At 49.5% G+C, this 13997-nt stretch overlaps 1 protein-coding gene across 1 annotated transcript in view; it reads right to left on the bottom strand.

Moving 5' to 3' along the window:
- Window positions 1-395: 395 nt before the first annotated feature.
- The window catches only part of LOC308252560 (phosphofurin acidic cluster sorting protein 2-like), a gene marked incomplete at both ends in the record, with an annotated part of 58230 nt that continues 44628 nt past the window's right edge, over window positions 396-13997 (bottom strand). Inside the window, 10 exon segments of the mRNA XM_080677355.1 lie at window positions 396-469; window positions 472-549; window positions 552-891; window positions 893-984; window positions 987-1390; window positions 1392-1518; window positions 1521-1697; window positions 1928-2172; window positions 3143-3326; window positions 3329-3542. Coding sequence (XP_080533481.1) covers window positions 396-469; window positions 472-549; window positions 552-891; window positions 893-984; window positions 987-1390; window positions 1392-1518; window positions 1521-1697; window positions 1928-2172; window positions 3143-3326; window positions 3329-3542 — 1935 coding nt within the window.

The following is a 13997-nucleotide window of genomic DNA, read 5'->3' as shown; positions in this document are numbered from 1 at the left end:
CATGTTCTGCTTAGGACTCCCCCATTGGGAGGCCAGCCCTTGGCATCTGACCACCAGCTCTGAGTTCTGTGGGGGCAGAGTCCTGGCTTCCAGGAAGGGCACGTGGAGAAGGTGAGAGCCCTTCTCGCTGGAAGTGTTAGGGGTCCTGAGGCCAAACTCACCTCCCATGAGTCTCCAGCTCAGCACTGCCCGCCTAACCTAACACCACCAGAGAGTTCTGGGTAATCAGCAGAGCAGTTGGGGGCTCCCACTGGGGGCACCACATTAGTTTCTGGGTTGTGAGCACATTCGCACTTAAGAAGGTTTCTCTTTGTGTTTCCAGGGTCGGTCTCTGTACTAAACTGAAACGTCCACAGAAAAGCAGCTGGGCCCTCCTGTGCTTGGCGTAAGCAGGGCTACAGGCAGGGCTGGAAGGTGGAGTCGGAATGTCTGGAGATGCAGATGGGGAAGTGCTGGACGTGGGAGGACCCCGGGCTGCCAGCTGGAAGAACTTCAGGTCATTCCACACCACACCTTTGATGAGGACCCGCAGCATGTTCTGCTGGTGCTGGCCCTGCAGACTAGGCAGCTTATGCCCTCCAGGCACTGGCTTTTGGACTCCACAACCTTGTCCTTGGTTTTCTTGGGCAAAAACAGCACCTTCTTTTTCTTCTCCTTGGTGAGCCCTGTCATGCACATGGTGGGTGTTGCTGCAGCCTCTCCCCTGCTGTGCAGCCTACTGACCTGGAGAGAGTGGAAGGTGCACTTGAGGGTGTTGTTGGGGGCAGGCAGGTCTTTCTTCTTCGAGTCTCTCTTCCTGTCTGTGGGCTGGGCTGCAGTCCAGTAATCCACCTGCCGCTCCATCAGCTTCGTGCCATCGCCCTGGCTGGAGGTGGACAAGCCCCAGTCACTGACGGGGTGCAGAGGGGGGTGACAAGGCCTCATTGGCAACCAGAGGTATGGAGAGAGGGATGAACGAAAGCATGCTGCAGCCCAAGGGGGCCCATTATCTGAGTCTCCTGACGTGTCTGAGGACTGTTGCACTATCCCAACTTTCACCCACTCCCCGAAGGGAATGAACCATAAGGACTCCTCGTGGGGGCTCTTCTGCTTGTAGGAGAGCAGGGCTTCCTCTACGGGCAGTTCCACAGTTGTCCCCATGATGTACTGTGTGATTCTCGTCACGATGTCCAGCGTGTCCTGCATGGCGCTCTGGGCCTCCAGCTTGTGGAACAGGTCCCGCCAGGCCAGGTCCTGGAAGAAGATGTTGTAGAGGTAATGCATGGAGCCCAGGTGCCTGGCTACAGGGTGGGAACCCAGCGGGATGACCAGGAAGTACATGTATCCCAGCCAGTCCAGCATCTTGTAGGACAGCAGCTCCAGGAAGCAGCGCAGCACAGCGCTGAAGTAGTTGTGCCCCTGCCACCAGGATCTTCACCGGCTTCGGGGGCTGGGAATTATAGTGACAGTATCTCTGTATCTGCCAGATGATGGAGCTGAAGGCTGCCTGGACGTCAGCCATGAAGCAGGTGCACAGCAAGGCAGCGTGTGCCCTTGCAGGGTGTCCGAGGGGAACTGACCCTGCCAGTTGGAGGTGTTAACGAGGATGATGTTCTCCGGCAGCTGGTCATCAGAGATGAGGATGTGGTTCAGCTGGTTGTACATGGTCTTCCTGGGGATCTGCAGCTGACTCCCTGAGTCCGGGCAGCGCTCATTGTCTAGGGCCCAGGCGTCATCAAACTACGGCCAGCTGGCCACATGGGCCCGCCGAGGACATTTATCCGCCCCACCGGATGCCGCTGCCTGTCCTGCTTAGCAGCCGGCTCGTCCCAGGCCCGCAGTGCGCATAGGAATTTGTTCATAGTTGTTTTTTTAAACTATAGTCCGGCCCTCCAACGGTCTGAGGGACAGTGAACTGGCCCCTGTTTAAAAAATTTGAGGACCCCTGGTAGGCTGTTGCCCTGCTTGTTCTGTGGCTGTGCCATCTGCCGCTCCTTCAGGTACATGCCCCAGTCATGGTGGCTGGGATGCTTCCCCTTGGCCTTGGTGGAGGGGATGATGAGAGCTTCAGTCTTGGTGATGCACCCACTGGGCAGTAGCTTCTTGGTGAGCATGTCCAGGGCTGAGGTCTCTACCTCGGGGCTGTCCTTGGGCTGTACTGGCTGCTGCCCTGGGTGGGCATGCTCTGAGGAGCTAAGTGGGAGACCCTGTCACTTGGCTATTGCTGCCTGGGCTTGGTCTTCTCGGGCACTGCGGCCAGACTAGGAGGCTCCTTTCTTTGTTTTGTTAACCTGCACTGGAGGTTATTTTTCCACTGATTTTTTAGAAAGTTGAAGCGAGGGGGAGAGACAGAGAAGGAGAGAAGCATCAATGTGAGAGAGACACATGGATTGGTTGCCTCCTGCATGTGCCATGACCAGGGCTGGAGATCAAGCCTGTAATCGAGACAGGTGTGCCCTTGACCACAATTGAACCCTGGACCCTTTAGTCCAGGGGCCAACACATTAGCCCTCAGTGAAACCTACAAGGCTTGGAAGCTCCTCCTGGAGCTGGGCACCTTGGATGCTCCCCATGTCCTTTTTCGAACTGAAATGTGACAGGCCTTCTCAGTATGGCCAGAGCTTAGGCTTGATGGTACTGAGAAGGCTGTCATCTTCCTCCCTGTCTAGGCTACTGTCGCTGGTTCTCCAGCATCTAAGACAGAAGGTGCAGGTCCTCCTCCACTCGGGGACATGATCTGCAGGGTCCTGCTCTGAGTGTAGGACATCCTCTGACACTTGGGCCCTGCTCAGCCAAGCCATGACATTCTGATTTAAGTTTGGATGCCTTGTCATGGACATGGTTGTGACTTTCAATAGTCGCTGCTAACTGGGCTCCCTCATGTCAAAGTCATCCTGGTCTGGGTCCTACCCATGGGCGGCATCTTCACTGGCCTCCTGCTCTGAGAAGCTCTCATACTCCTCCTTTGAGTAGTGATCTGTGGACTTGGCCTTGGGCCAGCCTGCATGGCACTGTCCTCATGCTAGTCATGGAGAAGGTACAGGCCCAGGAGACCTTGGGGTTGAGGGTGCTGTGGGCCACCGTGTTCCAAACACTGTCGATGGGCTATTTGATGCCTGAGGCTCATGTGTTCTCTCACACTTTGGCCAGATTTGCAGGCTACTGTTGGCTCTGGGCCCTGTGGATGCTCCCCATCTTTGACTGTGAGCTGGAGTGTGCCAAGCCTTCAAAGTACAGCCTGAGCTTGGGCTTGGGAGTGCTGAGGGTGCTGTTATCATCCTCCATGTCTGGGTCACTGTCGCTGGAGTTTTCTAGTGTGTCGAATAGAAGGTCCAGATCCTCCTCCAACCTGGGGACATGCTCGAGTCCACAACCTCCTCTGACACTTTGAACTTGCCCAGCCATGCCACGACTTTCTCCTTGATATTTTGTGGCCTGGTAATGGACGTCTTTCCTAATATCCATGGCCTCTGCTTCTTGGGCATCCCCATGACAATGTCCTCCTCAGCCCGGTCTAGGCCATGGGTGGCATTGTTGCTGGCCTGTTGTTCAGAGGAGAAGCTCTGATATACCCCCTTGGAGTATTTAACCCTTGACTTGGCCTTGCATCTGGCCTGTATAGCACTGTCCTCTTGGAGGATGGGTTGGCTGACAGGGAGCAGATCCACATCTCAGCCACTTCGGCAGAAGCCTCCTTGATGCTGCTGCAGAGGCACAGCCCCTGGCCACCCTTGAGGGGTTGCTGCCTGACCTCGGCCATGTGGATGGTGCCCACAGGGAGTGTCCTGTAGCTCCAGATGATCTGGTTCTTTTTTTTTTTTTTTTTTTTTAAATATATTTTATTGATTTTTTTACAGAGAGGAAAGGAGAGGGATAGAGAGTTAGAAACATCGATGAGAGAGAAACATCGATCAGCTGCCTCCTGCACACCTCCTACTGGGGATGTGCCCGCAACCAAGTTACGTGCCCTTGACCGGAATCGAACCCGGGACCTCTCAGTCCGCAGGCCGACGCTCTATCCACTGAGCCAAACCGGTTTTGGCCAGATGATCTGGTTCTTAAAGCGCTTCCTCCAGTGCACAGGACCTGTAGCTTGTTGTAGCTTGTTGTCTTCTCCCGAGGAAGTTGGGGTCTTGCAGTGAGGTCAGCCCCAGGTCTGTCTCCAGTTGTCCACTAGGGAACAGCACACTCTCATAGGATGTGCTTGTAGCCCTGCATTTTCATGGTGATCACCATTGATATGAGGTTGGAGCCCTGTATCTTCATGGCAATCACCAGGGAGATGAAGTCCTTCTCCAGCTCTTTGAAGACCACCATCTTCACTAAGGTCAGGTTGCACAACCTGGGCACGAATCTGAGGCTGGGGCTGTCCAACTCCTCGGTAGCAAACAGGTTCTTGGGCATTGGTGTGTTGAGCCTGGGCACGGGGCTGGGGGTGTAGGGGGTTGTGGAGACCAGGGCTGTCGGCATCAAGGAAGCTGCAGCTGCTTGCCCCATGCAGGTCCTTTCTGTATTCTGGGGTGATGGTTTCTCTTCCTGTGTTGGGACAGAAGAGAGACATTCCATCAGGGGCAGCTTATGAACTACCAGGTGGCTTGGGGGCTATAGTTCAAACTGAACCCCTAAGCACTCAGTGATTATTGTCAGGAGGTGGGACACGAGTGATCCAAGGACAGCGTATGCGAAAAGGGACCACATGCTCACTGACTAGCTCAGGGAAGGCCTGTGCGGTGTTCTTGCAAACTCAGAGACCTAAAGTTATTACAAAGGATGTTCTGAAATGAAAACTTTTAAGCTAAATGCAGTTTATGGTGGGTAGTCATGTCCTAGGCTGGCATCTTCCCTGACAAAGGTCAATCTTTACCTTAACTGAGCCTGTCTATTGTCTATTGGCATCTACAATAACATATCTTTGGAATGTCAAAGGAATTTCCCTTTTTCCGGACCCCTCAAAGCATAGACAATGCTCTGTGGAGACCACAAATGCCCTCATTGTACCCGAGTTAATTGTTGACTTGTAACTCTCCTATATCCACCTATGTAAAAGAAATATGTCTGTGTCATTTTAATGTTTATCCAGTCACATAGGATTCCCCACTTTGATTTCTCTGGGACCCTAATGTATCACCACTGGATTTCATGTTACCAACATACATCTCCTGTCTTAATTGTAATGTATAAAATAAGATGCACAACTGCCATTCTCCAGAGTATTCTCTCAATCTGCTGAGATTTTCTTCCCACCAATTGTTGACAGCTGGACTTAAAGAAACTCACAAAAATTCTTCACAGGTTTGAGTGTTTCTTACTTTGACACTTACTTGGCATAGTGGGTTAGGATTCCAAAGAACCCGCTCCACCCCCATCCTGGACCAAACTGTGGACCCGGTGCTAGGATTCAACAAAAAATCCATTGAACCCACTGGTTCCCCACCCATCAGGTGAACCTGGGTGAATTGTGTCTTAGATCTAGGACTTACCCTCTATGGTCATAGAGGGTTTGATTTATTTGAGCTGTATTTTTTTTTAATATATTTTATTGATATTTTACAGAGAGGAAGGGAGAGGGATAGAGAGCTAGAAACATCGATGAGAGAGAAACATCGATCAGCTGCCTCCTGCACACCTCCCACTGGGGATGTGCCCGCAACCAAGGTACATGCCCTTAACCGGAATCGAACCCGGAATCCTTCAGTCCGCAGGCCGACGCTCTATCCACTGAGCCAAACCGGTTTCGGCCTGAGCTGTATTTTTAAATACTCCAGGTGTAACTAAGATTAAGGGTTGAGGGAACTTAGGCTAAGACAAGACAGAAGGAACAATGGGTGCCTGGTTTTATACTGTGGTTTTCCAATTGGAATTGCTTTCTGAGAATCTGAGAAAAATTAACCTTTGCTGTATAAATTAAAGTTGAACTCGATCAGCTCCAAAAATACAGGGGCATGTCCTCCCTCCAGCCTGAATATCGGGTATTCTCAGGTGACTAAGAATCTCTGTGGAGGTGTCAGGTCATTCCTCATGACATGCAGGGGCCCCAAAGCAAAGATTTCAACTCAACTGCAATTAAAGTGACTGGTTCTGGTGGGGGAGCACCCATAAGTTTTGGTCAACTAGTTCCCTGAACCCTCTGGTTGTTTTAGACAGCAGGGAGATAAACCAAGGCAAATAAGAGGGTTGAATGTGACTTGAGGGGTGAGAGCCTCATGGAGCTCAACCATAAGCAATGCATGTTGACCAGCTACATTATATAACAATCCTAGAAAATTTGCTCAGATTCTGCAGATATCAGAAAAACAAACAAACAAAACAACAACAATAACACACACACACACACACACACACACACACACACACACACACAACTACAAAACAACAAAAACAAAACACACCTAAAATTAACATGGGATTGTGCCTCCAAGGCCAGGAGATGCCAGATCCCAGCCCTCATTAACACTCCTGATAGGAAGCTTTTACTTGCAAGTGCTTTACAGAAATGGGAAGATTTAACTAGAAAATATCCTACTAAAAATGGCCAAAATGCAGTTTTATTTGCGTGCCTAATTTAATTTTTGGCATGCAAGAAAAATGCCAGGTCTAACATTAAACTGAATGAATGAATGGAAGCATATCTTGATTTGGAAATGAGGAGATTCTAAGGAGAAGCACATATAAATTCTTTTTTAAAAAATTAAGGAATTAGAAATTTTAGAGACTGTCTCTGAACTCTTCCAAAGCTAATGAATGCCAACACCCTATTCTTCCGCCTTCTCTAGTTCCACCACTACATCCTTCGCCCTTTCCCTCCCTTCTTCCTTCCCCTTCATTCCCCTCCACTACCACTCCCCACTGACTTAAGGAATAATGAGAATAGGAATTCCAACAGCTTCCTTTGGAGAAAAGCTTGTCTCAGCAAAAGAGGAACCAGCAATTGTTCCTGATTTTCTCAATGACCCTGATGGGTTCACAAAGACATTTAACTGTTAGAACATGTAATCCTGGCTATTCTAACCAATTCCAATGGATATAGCTAATGGTTTCTGCCAGCAAATGCAACACAATTTCTAAATAAGGTTTGCAAGGAAATTCCTGTAGCGAAGTCTGTCCACTGTTAGAATCATAGAAAACTGAAATAGGATGTAGAAAAAGGAAAAAAAAAAAAAAAAAACACAAAACAACCATAGGGTTGACCCAAGGGTGTTTCTCCTTCTCACTGATAGTTTGGGAGAAGTTAAAATGATCATAGAAAGGGAAGCCACTAAGACCCCTGTAGATACTGGGGCTACTTTATTTGTTCCTAACCACATCCAACTAAGAGGAATTTTTATTTTATTTTATTATTCTTTTTATTGTTTAAAGTATTACATATGTTTCCTTTTCCCCCGCCATGGGTCCCTCCCCAGCCACTCCCAACCCCTTGGGCATGCTCCCACACCCCCATTGTCTGTGTCCATTGGTCAGAGTAAAGCTTCTGTGCAAAAGGCAGGAATATTTAACCAATGTCTGTTTTAAATCAAAACCTGTTTCCAACTAGGGAATGTTATAGCAATATTAGCAAATATATATCTTTGCTAATAAAATCTGCCCCAATGCAACTGATAGGGAGAAGTGTTTTGTTTGTTAATTTGTTTTATGAAATCAGTGATACCCACACTTGCTTTTTACAGAAGGGTAATATGCATTTAGAATTAAATGAACAAGATACCGAACCCAACAGAGCCTCAGATGAATCCAGTAGGGTGTCCTTAAAGTTGGGGTCCTGGCTGCACCCAGTTTTCCTCAGGGGCTCTGGAAAAGGATCTGCTGGTGGAGTCATGCACAGACATGGAGAGGCATGGGGGAGATGGTGAGCATTCAGCAGGCAAGATGGGCATCTGGCCAACATTTGTCTGAAAAGGAGCCCAGAGTTGGAACCACATACATGCACCTCTGTCCTATACCCACCCAGGGGGGAGGGAGCTGGGCCCCTATGTTCTGAGCTCAGGCTTATGCAGTTCTGAACCCAATCCTCAATGGAAAATGAGGAAACTGATGTCCATAGAGTGGTAGATGTTACCCAATGTCCATGACATTCAGAGCCCAGAGTTCAGGAGTGTTCAGACCTTCCAGGCCAAGGATCCCACCTCTCCAACAGAGTTGGTCTGGACATTAGAAATCCTGACATACTGGGAAGCTCCTGCCTATTCTTCTGTATCTAGGGCCTAGGGTGGGAGGGAGGGGGTGCTTTGCTCTGGGATCCAGAAAGAGCACTAGCTCTTTTTTTATTTTTTTCCAAAGAGGAATTTTTATTTTATTATTTTTTTATTGTTTAAAGTATTATATATGTTTCCATTTCCCCTCATGGACCCCTGCGCAGGCACTCCCACCCGCTAGCACATGCTCCCATACCCCCAGTGTCTGTGTCCATTGGTTATGCCTATATGCATGCATACACGTCCTTTGGTTGAACTCTTACTCTCCCCCCACACACACACACACTCTCTCCTGCCTTCCCATTGAGATTTGAGAATCGGTTCGATGCTTCTCTGTCTCTGGATCTATTTTTGTTCATCAGTTTATGTTGTTCATTATATTCCACAAATGAGTGAGATCATGTGATATTTATTTTTCTCCGACTGGCTTATTTCGCTTACCATAATGCTTGCCATGTCCATCCAAGCTGTTGTGAATGGTAAGAGTTCTTTGTTTTTTCACAGCAGCACAGTATTCGATTGTGCAGATGTACCACAGTTTTTTATCCACTCATCTGCTGATGGGCACTTAGCTGTTTCCAAATCTTAGCTATTGTGCTGCTATGAATATATGGGTGCATATATGCTTTCTGATTGTTGTTTCTGATTTCTTGGGATATATTTCTAGAAGTGGAATTACTGGGTCAAATGGGAGTTCCATTTTTAATTTTTTAAACAAACTCCATACTGTTTTCCACATTGGCTGCACCAATGTGCATTCCCACCAGCAGTGCACAAGGGTTCCTTTTCCTCCACATCCTCACCAGTATTTGTCCTTTCTTGATTTGTTGATGATAGCCACTCTGACAGGTGTGATGGTATCTCATTGTGGGTTTTTTTAATATATTTTTATTGATTTCAGAGAGGAATACAAACATCAGTGATGAGAGAATCATTGATTGGTTGCCTCCTGCACACCCACTATTGGGGATCAATCCCCCACCCTGGTCATGTGCCCTTAACTGCAATAGAACCCTGGACCTTTCAGTCCGCAGGCCGACACTCTATCCACTGAGCCAAACTGGCTAGGGCACTCATTGTTGTTTTGATTTGCATCTCTTGGATGATTAGTGGCTTTGAGCATATTTTCATAAGGACAAGAGAAATATGAAAACAGAATTTTTTTTCTTGTGACTAATAAAAAGAATTTCATTAAACTCACTGAAGTCACATGTCCACATACAACCATCATCACTGTGGTCTGGCCAGTGAGATGTGCTGATACCTCCACTCTGGGGCCCTGGACCACACACCCCAGAACCACCTGGATGTGGAAATTGGCAGCTGTTAGAAAGGGGGAAATGGAAGTCATGTCCACCACAGGCCATTGTCAAATAAAACATTGACTTCTGGTTCCCACTCTGACATATAAGAGCTTGGAAGTCCTTACTCTTATCCTTACAAGAAAAAAAAAAATGAACAATCCGAAAAACAGAAACTCTTTTTCAATCCTTCTGAAATTAACTATGACTGTGAAATACAATACAAGCTAGCCTATCTTCCTGATAAGATGGAAAACATCTTTTCCACTCAAAGTGAGAGACAAAATAAAAAAGCATAAGAGAAGACAGATCTGAACACATCAAAATGTAACACCTCTATTTGGCAAAACACACATCAAATTGAGACAAATGGCAAACTAGAGAAACCATTTGCAAGTTACATGGCAAAAAGCTGATATCCATAACAGTTCAGATTTCCTAGCAATCCAATGGAAAAGAGGGCAAAGGGTCTCAAACCGAAATTCCAAAACAAGGAATAGGCAAAAAAAAGTATGTAAAAGATATCCAACTGCAGTTTAAACCAGAATGAACAATTCAAATGAAAATATTGCTCTTTCTCACCCTGGACAGGGTGCCTCATCAGTTGGTTGCGGAGTCATCCCATACACCAAAAGGTTGCAGGTTTGATTCCCGGTCAGGACACATACCTAGGTTGTGGGTTCTGAAAATGTTCTGGAACTACAGAGTGTTTGTGATGTTATGGAACAGTTGCAAAAAATTGTGAATGTACTTGATGTTGGAATTTATACTTGGAAGGATCAAAGAACTAAAATTTATATAATTTAAATTTCTTTTAATATAATATTTAAAATACATTTTATTTTACTCAATAGTATAAGGAAAATGCACTAAAGTTCTAAGTATGTGTAAGATAAACACAAAAATGTTTTAAATTGCTATTATTGGGGAGGGGAAGCCCTCTCTGCCATGGCAGCTGAAACAGGCTGCCGCCCAGGACCTGGGACCACAGGCCTCGCAGGAGCTGAGGCGAGTTGCTCACAAGCTGAGGTGGGTCCACATCTGAAAATTCAGTGACAGCTGTGCCTGGAGCCTGCTCTGGCTCTGGAGACGGCACCAGAGTTGGCGTTTCCTCTTTAGGTATTTCTTCATCTTATTCTGGAGCTGCTTCTAGAGATCCAGGAAGAGAATATGTTACACCATGACTGCCTTTTGTGTACCTTCCAAGGAAGGGAACCTCTCATCTCCATCACTAAAATCCCAGTTCAAACCCAAACCCAGGAAGTCCTCCAGACTGCAGGCCATGGGCACTGACCTGAGCAACTCTGTGCTCCTGCCCAACCCCAGCCTCTGGGAGCTCTTCTCTGTGTGGTCCAGCCCCATCCCACCCCCTCACACACACCACCCACTCCTTCTCCTCCTGTGTCTCCGCCTCAGTGGGCTCAGGTGCTCCAGCTGTGAGGGACATACTGGGCCTGGTTTGGCAGGTCTGGGACTGGAAAGGTGAGCTCTATGGAGGCCAAAAGCATGATCAGGCTGGGAAATTCTGGCGGCCGATAAAAATCTTAAGGGTACTAGTCCAGCCAGATGCCCAGGGTGCAGAAGATGGCCCCAGGAAGAGAGAGAGATGAACAGCAGGGTCTGAGGCCTGGCCTTTCCTTCCACACGGCCTCCCAGAGCACCACTCAGAGAGCCTGGGGTCCTGTGCCTGCTGCTCCTGCCCATCCAGAAGCCAGACCTACTCCTTGTCCACCTTCAACCTGGCAGTCCTGGCAGAGATGTGTCTGGTCACCCAGGAGGGGCTGGCAGAAAGCCCTCCTAACTGACAGCTCTGGATCAATGAAGGAACCACTTGTACCCCTTCTTCACGGGAACCTAACATGCTCTCTCAGTGTCCCTGTCCCCTCCCCCTACCCTCCCGCCCAAATGTCAACTCCATGAGGACAGGGAGGGCTGGTGTCTGCTCTGTTCATGTCACTCATTGACACACAGTAGGTGCTCCAGGAATAGCTGACCAATGAGCGAACAAAGAAAAACCGTCTCCACCTCTGCTGACTCCTAACAACTCAGACTTTGGCTCCTGGACCTACATGCTGCCTGATTCACTAGCTGCCTGTGGAGTTCTTCTCCTCCCGTTGACATTTACCTCCCATGGGTAGAGAGCAACAGCCACACTGCCACTGAGGAGGTTCTACAGATTAGTGAGCAAGGTCCCTGGATAGGGGTGCAGGCAGGGCTGGGATTAGGAGTGGACGGGTATGAATTTTCTGAGGGGCTCACTCTGTCCACTGACCTCCCCACTCGCCCACACCACCCATATCCACATGCACAGCTCTCTGATTCATGTCCTTTTCTCTAGGAGAAGCCCTCAGACCTCTGCCCTCTTGCAGAAATCCCACCATGAGTGGGATCCAGGGTTCTGCCAGCACCTTGAATTCACACTCCCCATACTCCTCTCTTGGCTCTGACCCAAAACTGACTCACGTTTTCTGCTGGAACAGAGGTCCACAGTCCTCTTCACAGTACGGGAAGATGCGCCATAGGTAGAGGAGGCCAGGATGATGTCACATCGGCTGTCCTGTGGACACTATGAGCCTGTGACTGAATCGCTAAGCCAACTGCAGAATCGCTCCAGACTAGAAGGAAGCTCTGCAGTGCAGGTTTGGGGTCTGCTCTGAGCACTGGATATGGTCAGTGCCTAGAGATGTGTCTGTACCTGGCAGACTTCTCATATATTTGCTGAGTGACTGAGCCCAAACCAGCCCCATCTCAGATAGCTGGGTGAGCCTGGGCCCCACTGCTCACCTCTGGGGTTTCTGATCTGGCTTCACCCAGGACAGGGACCCATAATGGAATTTCCAATCTCTTTATCTAATGAGAAAAGTGCTTAGCCCTGGGCCTTGAGGAGAATCATGAATTTGGCAGAGACTTTGTCAATAGTAAGAGAAAATGACCAATTGGCTCAAACACAGCCCCTCCAGCAGACCTCTCCACTGTCCAGACACCCAGAGGCACCCCACTGAGACCCTACAATAACCTATTGGGCCTCATTTCTCCCCATGTTCCGAGGAACAAAGACTCAGAGACATGCAGTGACCTGAAGTTTCACAGCAAACAGGTGGTCAAATGACCACTGTGCTGTGCAGGGGCAGCGGCTCACCTGGTACATGGCTGGTCCCTCACCTGTTGTAGCAAATGCTCTATAATAACACGGAAAGGTGGGGACAAATGTGGGGTCCCTGCCCAGGAAGGTGGGCACCAGTATTTCAGCCCAGGTGGTCAGTACCACACTGGTCCTTTGCTTTCTCTCTTCTGTTTTGCCTTGTGAGGAGGGAGTTTATTGGACACCACGAGAGGCTGGGACTAGGGCCACTGGGCTCGTGGCAGCTGGGCCCAGGGCTGGCTGACCGGCCTCCGTGTTCTGTCAGGTGCTCCCATGGGAGGCCAGCGCTGAGTCGGGCACACAGTGAGGCTGACTCCCCGGGAAGCAGAGTCCTGGCTTCCAGGACGGGCAGGTCTTGAAGGTGAGAACTTTTCTCAATGGCGGTTTCTGGGTCCTGAGGGCCATCACCTTCAATGATTGTCCAGCTCAACCCTGTCTGCCTGGCCCCCCACTTGCCAGAGCGTTCTGGGTAATAAGCAGAGCAGCTGGGGGCTCCCTGGGGGCTCCACCACGTTACTTTCCAGGTTGTGAGCTCATTCACACTGAAAAGGGTTCCACTTTGTGTTTCCAGAGTCTGTCTCGGTGCTAAACTGAAATGTGAACAGAAAAGCGGCTGGTCCTTCCCGGGGTTGGCCAGGGCAGGGGAAGGGCAGGGGACGGGCAGGCTCAAAGGTGGGATTGGAGCGTCTGAAGATGTAGGTGGGGAAGTGCTTGACTTGGGAGCTTCACGTTGTTCCACTCCACGCCGTCGATGAGGACCCGCAGTGCGTCCTGAGGGTGCTTGGCCCTGCAGATCAGGCGGCTGATGCCCTCCCCGCACTGGCTCTGGTACTCCACATCCTTGTCCTTGGTTTTCCTGGGCAAACACATCACCTTCTTGTTGTTCTCCTTGTCCACAGTCATGGACCTGGAGGGCGTGGCTACAGCCTCACCCCTGCTGGGCAGCCTGCTGAGCTGCAGAGACTGGAAGGTGCACTTGAGGGTGCTGTTGGCAGTAGCCTGGTCTTTGTTCTCGGTGTCTCTCTTCCTGTCTGTGGGCTGCGCTGCCGTCCAGTAATCCACCTGCAGCCCCATCAGCTCAGCACCAGCACCCTGGCTGGAGGAGGACTTGTCTCCACTCACAGAAGGGGAGGAGGGAAGGATGTGTGAGGCCTCCTTGTTTGCCACAGACCTGTGTGGCGGGGTGGACGACAGCACGCTAGAGCCCAAACGGGCCACATAATCTCAGTGTCCTGATGCAACCCAGAATGGTCCCACAATTCCAGTTCCATCACCCCCACGAAGGGAATGATGGTCAAGGAATCCTCATTGGGGCTCTTCTGTTTGTAGGTGAGTGTGGCCTCCACGATGGGCAGTTGGTGGGCACAATTGGCCCCTGAGACATAC

Source organism: Plecotus auritus (assembly GCF_963455305.1).
Source record: "Plecotus auritus genome assembly, chromosome: 7".
NCBI lineage: Eukaryota > Metazoa > Chordata > Mammalia > Chiroptera > Vespertilionidae > Plecotus > Plecotus auritus.
The sequence above is the reverse complement of the archived record's forward strand: the minus strand, read 5'-3'. Positions and strand labels throughout refer to the sequence as shown.